The sequence below is a fragment of the Nansenia antarctica genome, assembly GCF_963989245.1.
Source record: "Nansenia antarctica genome assembly, contig: SCAFFOLD_232, whole genome shotgun sequence".
NCBI classification, from domain to species: domain Eukaryota; kingdom Metazoa; phylum Chordata; class Actinopteri; order Argentiniformes; family Microstomatidae; genus Nansenia; species Nansenia antarctica.
Window position 1 is genome coordinate 55,493 of NW_027662616.1, and position 9,130 is coordinate 64,622.

At 44.1% G+C, this 9,130-nt stretch overlaps 1 protein-coding gene across 1 annotated transcript in view; it reads right to left on the minus strand.

Moving 5' to 3' along the window:
- The window catches only part of LOC308175545 (leucine-rich repeats and immunoglobulin-like domains protein 1), a gene marked incomplete at both ends in the record, with an annotated part of 56,554 nt that extends 49,082 nt beyond the window's left edge, over positions 1-7,472 (minus strand). Inside the window, one exon of the mRNA XM_080551195.1 lies at positions 7,264-7,472. Within this exon, the coding sequence (XP_080407321.1) occupies positions 7,264-7,472 (209 nt within the window). The remainder of the gene's footprint in view (positions 1-7,263) is intronic.
- Positions 7,473-9,130: the final 1,658 nt, after the last annotated feature.

Below are 9,130 nucleotides of genomic sequence, written 5' to 3' on the forward strand. Positions count from 1 at the left end.
AACTCACATACACACACGCCTTCCTGTCATAAATGGCCCTCTTTACAGCCAGGCAACAGCAGTGAGTGTACACAGGAGGAACACCAGCACGCAACCATTTTATACTCCTCTGCGAAACATTGGTGAGAGAGAGAGAAAGACGAGACATTGAGAAGTCTTTCTTCTTTTTCTTTCTTTCTTTCTTTTTTTTTTAAAGTAGCACAATGTCTTTTTTGTATCTCTCCCTCTTCGTGCAAACAACACAACTGGAATTGCTGTGATCTGCACATTTGCAGGACAGGTTTTGAGAGCAGATATAGCATGTGGTGTGTGGGGCTGATAGGATCAGCATATCTTCATGGCACAGTTTGCATTGCAGATTTTCTGGCTTGCAATTCCAGGCAACAGACGAGTGCTACAGTTCTGTGAGTAGGCAACCAGAGATTAGCCAGAGAGGGAGAGTGCTTCTTTTTTCCAAGGCAGGCAAAAGGCACACACATCTTGGGGCCATGTGCCTTTCCCAGAGAGCTGCTGCTGCTGGTTCGGTATGGAACGTGGGCAGTCCAAACAAACAGGGGAGGGGGGTTAGGAGAGAGGTCCGCGCTAGCCTGGGGCACAGCATGAACTCGGGCCCGACGACGCCAGCTACGACGCACGCACACACACACACGTTCTAGTTTGATAGCAAATTATACATTTTTCGTCAGACTCCTTGATTATGAGCAACGGAAATGAGCCTCCCCAATTAATCTGAAAGAACAACACAAATAAGTCAAATCTGAGGGGGTTTTGTTTCAGTCCTCTCCTGACAGATCGCTGATCTTTTGCATTCCACTTCAAAGTGAAGAAAATGACTGATCATTAGACAATGCATTTCCCCCCCCAACTTAATGTTTATTATGATAGCAAAAAGGAAAGTTCTGCAATAATTAGCCTACACCATCATCCGTAAAGACAGAATGGGGCCAGATATTGGCCCGGGCTTTATAAACAACCATATGTACATGTGGATATAGGCTATGTCCAGGCACTGAAGACGACTTCCCTGGTTTTCTGCACAATCATGGAACAACAGGGGTCGATGCAGGTTTTTTGAAGATAAGAAGAATGCTTGGCTCGGGTAAGCACTCACAGCAGTCAGTACTTGGTTGCCAGACGGCCTGTTTGTGGGGGGGGTGCCTCTCCACTCTACTTCACAGTACCTCTCCAAGTATTTTTCTAAATGTCTTCTCCAGATTTCCCAACTCTTACCAGATGCCCAGAATTCACAGATGATTCATCTATCAAACCCACTTTGTAGACACCGGCTTTAAACAAAAAAAAAGCTTGGCACCCCTAGAGTGCCTTAACAAAAAAGGCCATCTATTCTGTTGACGGGATTCCAGTGGAATGACTTCCTGCAGCAGCTGTTCGATTGTCATTAAAAGTGAACACTTCGATGAGCTCACTTCAAAACTTCATGTCAAAGTCAAATGTAATCTATAGTTATGAAAGACGTTTCTTGACCTCAGTTATCGTTGCTAATTCGCTCCTGTCTAAAAAGTCTGATGTAATTTTGATTATAGGCTATATGCAAAAACGGATTAAAATCAGAGCACTTAACAATAATATCATTTTAGACCACAGGAAAGGTTTGAGAGACTGTGGCTATAAAGACAACCAGCCGGAGGACTTTACAGTCACAAGGCTAAGGAAACTGACAATAAACAAACTCGGCATAATCGCCCTCAATACCACAAGATTACCAGACTGCTTACAAAGACATGCCCTTGAAACCACAACGGGCCTCGGCGCTACAAACTGCTGCTGCTGTTGTGTCGCCGCTAGCTGCTAAAATGTGAAAGTCAGTCATCATGGCCAATGTGGTAATAATGGGTGCTGTCAAAACGTCATTGTTACTGCAAAAAAAACACAACCATTTCCCATAGCGTGGTTTTACTCTATTGCTTTACTTTGTTGGTATGTTGGTTCTGGTTGATTGGGTTATCAAATAACAATAAAAAAGAAGAATACACCCTAACCCCAACACCACAATAGGGAAAGAGCTACCCACATATGTGGAAGTCGAAACTTTGAAACTAGAAATGAAAGTTGCACCCTCTTCTCTTCAACGTAGTAATATGTAGGTGCTTGTGGCCGAGGTCGGGTGCCACCGCAGAGCTTTTTTACCCAGAGGAACCCACAAAGCAGCAGACTGTGACATTGACAAAACACTTCCAGGCAGCCGACGGAAACCTCTCCTTCCTTCCTCCCCACCACCACCACCCCACCCTCCCACCCCAGAGCCCCCCAGGCCAGGTGATCTGCCCCCCTATAACCAGAGGAGCCACCAGACCCTGTCAGGAAACCACCAAACAGACCCCATTTCCTGTGGGCAGAAGCCAAAACCAACCAATGGGAGGGGTGTGTTTACCGATGCAACTGCATTACCAGTTTTTAAGGGGGGAGGCTTGTGACGCAGAACCAGATGGAACTGAAAAGTCTGTCACATTGAATACTACAGTCCAGTGTTTTCCTGTCGGGAAGAGAGTTACAGCCTGTCCGTTTAGAAAACCACTCTGGGAAAAAGATGGTTTGTGAAGGGATTAGGCAACATCTTTCTTCCCCATGATCTACCACAGCAAATTCCTTACGTATGTGAAAACCTACTTGGCGAATAAAGTCATTCTGATTCTGATGAGGGTAGCCTATATTGGGGTGCCACTGCTTTGACTGAGAAAAAGACACCCCCATACCTTAAGTTTGCCTCTAACCCTCTGTGGGATCATTTAGGGGGGGGGGGGGAACCTCAGCGGAGAGAAAGGTCCTCAGCAGAGAAAATGAAGTGAAAAGCAGGAAAGCAGGAAAGCAGGAAAGCAGGAAAGCTCTCTCGCAGACGGCTAGGGTCTCTGCTTTGTCTCTACCCAACCACGGCAATCGAAACCAACGTTAATAATGCTCATGCCTTTTATTTACTTGCAAAACCCATTACAGGGGATGGCACTGCAGGCAAAAACCCTATTTATACACATTACCATGGCCACCAACACAATAAGCCACCACTCCTGAGAGAGAATATCTGACTGAGTGAGAGGGAGCGTCGGTTGGATGTTATTAGGCTTGTCACCAATCAATAAGGATAAAAAAAGCATTTTACTAGGTAGCCTGTTAACAGTCTTGTATGCATACATCACAATGCACCAATCGTAACGTCTTTGTCTCTCATCCGAACCTCATATTGCGAGCTCAAATTTGCTACATCACTTATCTAACATCTGTATTCTCCCGACATAACCCGAGTAGTCGTCGTCACTCCCTCCAATTCTCCCCATCTTTCAATCCCTCATCATCTCTCCCTGTTCGCTCAATCTTCTCTTTGCTTTTACTCTGGCTGGATATGCCAACACCCACTTGTTTCCTACTATCCCCATCAAGGCTGCGATGTCACAGGGGAGCTGTTAAAACAGGGCAGAACAGAGAAACTATTTTGACAACTGGAAGGCATTATGGCTGCATTTTTCACACAGGGCCGTGTCCAGAGGGTTTCCCTCAGACAACTCTTACCAGTACTGATGCGTTAAACTGTAGATGAGCACCTAGTCTCTACCCAGCCTTCCCCCAGCAACATCAAACTACCGCTCTTACAATATACAGACTCGTATAAAACCGCAACACAACAACAACAATGACATAAGACCACATTCACTCTTTTTTCAGAGTAGGAGATCTGTTTAAAAAGGGATAACTTTACTGACGTCTTGTGTGATTGTAACATGAACCTGTAATATTGTAGGCCTACATTTTTGCATATTTTTAAAAGGTACCCCCACCCCACAAAATAACTCCACAGGAGTAGACAACCTCTCCCTCCTCTTAACCGACAACATTCAGCAGGTGGACGTGAACGCAATGCTTAAGCAGAATCAGCAGTGTCTCTCACTGTGGGAGCAGCCGACATACAGAGGCTGTTTTTATTGACACCCAACAGTAATGTCCGCCCAGCAGCCACCGCGCTGACCCACCACCGCCGCCGCCGCCGCTTCCACCCAGGGCTAAACATAACAGGGACAGTTTATTCCCCCCCAACTAATTCACTTGGCACGGGCTCCCGGAGGTACAGAGAGACAAACAGATCTGGTGTGAAACTCAGCATGCCCTGATTACACAGTCCTCCACACTCAGTGACTCAGAAATGAAAGGATCTGACTGGATATTAGCCGTAGTATCATTAGAAACAGAATTAAGTAGGCCCTATAACACTGCTAGTTTGTGTTTAGACCACTGACAAATATAAGCTAGTAAGATGTTTACTATAGTTCCTAACACAATATTCTAATCCTGATTCCTAATATGCAAGGAATTTTTCCTGGATACATGGTGTACAGGTTTTTGCCCTTGCTTGCTTGCTTTGTGCCAGTGGTCCTTGGCCTCCCCTGGGGGACCGCTGGGTACTGGTAAGCAAACTGGCTAGTAGTCGCTCTATTGGTAGAGGGCTGCAAGGGAATTTTTCCTGGCTACATAGTATACAGGTTTTTTACTTTTGCCTGCTCGCGGCTCTGTCAGTATTGATTGATTGATTGACTGATTGACTGAACATTTTCATTGTGTGAAGCGCATTGAGTTGCATCTTGTAAGAAATGCGCTATACAAATAAAATTTGATTTGATTTGATTTGATTTGATTCCTGATTAAGATATAACTGATAGTGTCAGCGATTCGCTCCTGTCTTTGCCATGGCATGGGACTTATGCGTGGGAAATGAAAAAGTGTTTGATCATAAATTAAGGAGGTAGCCCCAGCTGTACAGCAACCTGTCTGCACTTACTGCTCAATTTAATTCAACTTCTCTCCCTGAATGTACACAGTAAAGTTTCAATTCCCGGGCTTTTGAAGTGCCCAAAAAAATATTATTATTAATTCGAGACTGAATGTAGTTTCTCTGTGCCCGAATACTCCATCTCCCCAACACACACACACACATATGACACACTTTGTAAACAGTCAATTCACAGACGGAAATATTCTATTCTCAACATTCAAGTGCCTATTCCTTCCAAACGACTCAGACGAACTGGACAGCGCAGACAGGCTCAATTGAAAATCCCTGTCTCAGGTGGTTAACAGTAATCATCTACTTATCTGGGACTTTTACAAACAAGAGAAGAAAGCAGCTCTCTACCCTTTGTGGTAGGCTATATCTGCCGACAAAAGGGAAACAATCTAAAGTGACGAGGGAATATTTAGCCCAGGTGTTTTAAAGGTAATTCGACGTAATAAAACCATTCCCTTTGAAAACAACAAGATTGCGGGTCTTTAAATCTTGACCGATAAGGCACATAGGCTATACAGATAACAGGGATAGCATTGGATCTAGACATGACCTATAGATGCAGACACGAATTGTGCTACAAATGTTTGATGTCGACCATATTAAGATCGCACACTTGTCCTACTTGTGTGTAGTAGGCCTAATCAAAGTGAGGAGGAGGTGTGTGTGTGTGTGTGTGTCTTATAGTCCACCATAAACAGCACTTGAACTTGGCGAAGTGGTGCTTAAAGGGTCTAACGCTACCTGGGCACAGGCCTCGTTATTCATGTTTTAGAGGACATTTTAAAAGTTGCATTCCTCACTTCCCCCGGGGAAGACAAACTGCCTCACACAGGAACCTGGGAGCCTGAGAAGTCCAGGGGCACTGGCGGACTCAGGGGGGGGGGGGGGGGGGCAGGGGGGGCGACCGCCCCTCCTGGTGCCCCCACGGTTGAAAAACGTCTGTCTTATGTGCCCTTTTGAGTGGCAAAAATGCCCTTTTGAGTGGCGAAAAATGAGAGGGTGTGCCCTATTGGTGCCCCTCCAATGGTCTAAACATGACCATGTGCCCCCCCACAGTTGAAAAACGTCGCACTAAAGTGCCCTTTTGAGTGGCAAAATTAGAGGATGACCATTTGACCATGTGCACTGACGGGGTCCCATGTTGTGCAGTAGATGCCCTTTTTTTCTTTTCGCCCCCCCTGCCCTTCAAACAGCATGAGTCCGCCACTGTCCAGGGGCCTTCGGTATTTAACCCCCTAAAAAAAGTATCTTTCTCTCTCTCTCTCTCTCTCTCTCTGTCTCTCTCTCTCACACACAAACACACACAATTTCCATCGGAGCAGTGGTCCTATAACGCTGGCCAAGCCAAAATGTTGATTGAGAGGGAAGAAAGTAGTGTTGTTTCAAAAACAAACTGTCATTCAAGGGGAGGAAGAGTGAACTTCTCTGAAATGCAAGAGAAATGCCTTGAAAATGTTTCTAAATTGGTTCATTTCCTAAACGAACCGGCAAGACAGCGTCCCTATTGTGGCCAATGTTGTCTTGAAAATTCTCCATCGTTTAACAGAAATCTAATTTGTGGGCCCGTGGGCTGACAGAACCAAATTGGGGATTAAGCGCTAATACCTGTGATAAATCTCACTGAATTAAGTGTTGTTGGAGATGAAGTTTGAATTCCCTGGGGAAACAAATTGCCCCATTGACCACTAAAGGATTTACTGTTCTGGTCTTTGACAAACATCTAACAGCTACAAAATTGTCTTGACACAATGTTCTGTACAAACTACAGATGAAGTCACATTAATTCATAAATATGGCAGATGGATTATTAGTGTCATGAAGCATCGATTTGTCTGACACCCAATACATCTCTCACACACGGTTCCACTTTTTTACCTTTTATACAACTCCAGATTTTCATGTTTCATTTGGTGTTGACAACAAATAATTCCTCAAATGTTTAACGCAACTAACTCTAACTAACTAGTCTTTCTAAAGACATGTCAATGAGACTGACCCTGATAACACAACTGTCCAACTTAATGAATCTTTGGACATCATCTAGGCTACAGTTGTCCTGCAGTGTCTTAAATGTGTGGCTCCAAATGAAGTTGGAAATGATGAAATCAAAAGACAGAACTTCATAAGTGCGTATTGCAAACATGTTGCTTTATGTTTTGACCATCAAAGACTCACCAAAGTGCATCAGTGTGTCACTTGCATTGACCAACATTGTTGCAGAGCTCTGATCCAGATATAGTGGATCAATTGATAGGGAGATTGGAGGCTTATTGTGTGTGTGTGTGTGTGTGTGTGTGTGTGTGTGTGTGTGTGTGTGTGTGTGTGTGTGTGTGTGTGTGTGTGTGTGTGTGTGTGTGTGTGTGTGTGTGTGTGTGTGTGTGTGTGTGTGTGTGTGTGTGTGTGTGTGTGATATAATATGATATAGTGGCATATCAATTGATAGAGAGATTGGAGGCTTATAATAAAATACTTACAGGGAGACTGTCCGAACTGGCAGGTCCAGGGGTGTCAAATCTGTCAGATCCAGATTGCTACAGTCCACAGAATCTCTTGTGCATGTACAATTCTGTGCACAGGGCAGATCTGAGGTTGACCCGGGACTGATGAACAGTTCCAGGGACAGAACCAGAACATAGAACCCACAGTGAGAGAGCGACCCACGTCCCACGGAGGACGCCGCCATTTTGTATCCAGTTTGTTTTAATAGCGCCGATGATGATCTCTCCTCTCTGTCTCCACGGTTTGGATTAAATCTCTGACACTTCTGGAGAGATTATTATGGGGTTTGTAATTGTACCAACACATTAATGATAATAATTGTAGCCTAGGAAGGGACTGAAGGGTACTATGTACGTGGTTTATCCAATTTAGTCCCGGTCAACTTTTTCCAATATACAACAGAGTCATTTCCCCAAAAAAGTTCCCCAGTTCCCAAAACTTTCTCCGATGATTACGGGACTGATTACGGGACGATTACAGGACTGATTACGGGACGATGAAATCTAAGGTGAATCACGGGTTTATACGAAGCCAAAAATAGGCTGACATGAAAACTTGTCCAGCAGCCAAAAATTGCAAAAATTAAATGCAAGTTGCAGTTTGTTGTCCTTAAAAGGTTGAAAACGAGCTCTCTCTTCTTGGCAAAAGCAATTGGGCATTGACCAAACCATACATGTATTGAACTTAACAAAACATGAAAGAAAAAAGGCTTTAATTAAAGATGAGCTCACCGATCACTTATCACCCTGGAAAGAACTTGTGTGTCCATAAACTTACAAGAGACACTCATTTTTGTGTGATTTTTCCTGGTAAAAAAAAAAATACTGTTATCCAAATTTACTCGGTTATTATAGCATTGTCGCGCTATAATGAAACGTGGAAACTTCTCTTCTCTCCATGGCGCGTTTTGGGAATGTAGGTGATCTTTGATCGGTGTTACAATGTAACAATGTTTCCAATGCGCAATTGATGTAATTGTAGCACCAGCAAAAATCAAAATGTGACTTCTTCAATACAGCAAAACTAGACCATTGCTTTTTGCATTTGGAGCTGTGCACATTAAAACACCTTGCTTTATGTTCCCAACTTCCAAGCACACAGATCGCCCTTCTCTCTCTCTGAAGATCCAACAAGGGACTGCTTTGCAAAATGCAAATCTACGGAAAGATGATCTTGGTTAAAGCGATCCGATTATCGATTATTGACAAATCCTAGTCCCCCATTCCTGATCCCGCGGTATCCAAACATGAGATTTATTTTTTCTTCGTTCTTCACTTACTTTCCTTTTTCCAAAGTGTTTCGTTCCATAAGTCCCACGTTGGATACACAACAGACGCCCGGGAACCTCCCACGTTCCGCTGCGATTGGCTGTTCCCGATTTGAGGGAACGGGAAACCCTGTGATCTGATTGGCTGTTGAGGATTCTAAACAGGCGTCGCGAAGTTCGCCTGCCAGTGACCAGCTGTCACTCACCAGTCGTTGACCCCACCCATGTTTCCCACCCCGAGTGTGAAACCACACCGCCCTCTCCTTTCACTCTCACCGCGTCTTAAAGGGACAGTGACCAGGTTAAATCACTGTCTTAAAGGGACAGTAACCAGGTTAAATCACTGTCTTAAAGGGACAGTAACCAGGTTAAATCACTGGGACAGTAACCAGGTTAAATCACTGTAATCGCTATAATGATAACCCACCATAAAAACATTATAAGTGACTAGGGCTTGCATTATATCATTGGGAGGTGATGCCTTTCTCGATCTAAACAGTAAAATGTAAAAATCAGTAACACTTCTACTAAATATTATTGAATGCATTATAAGCACATGTCATTTGTAATGCATT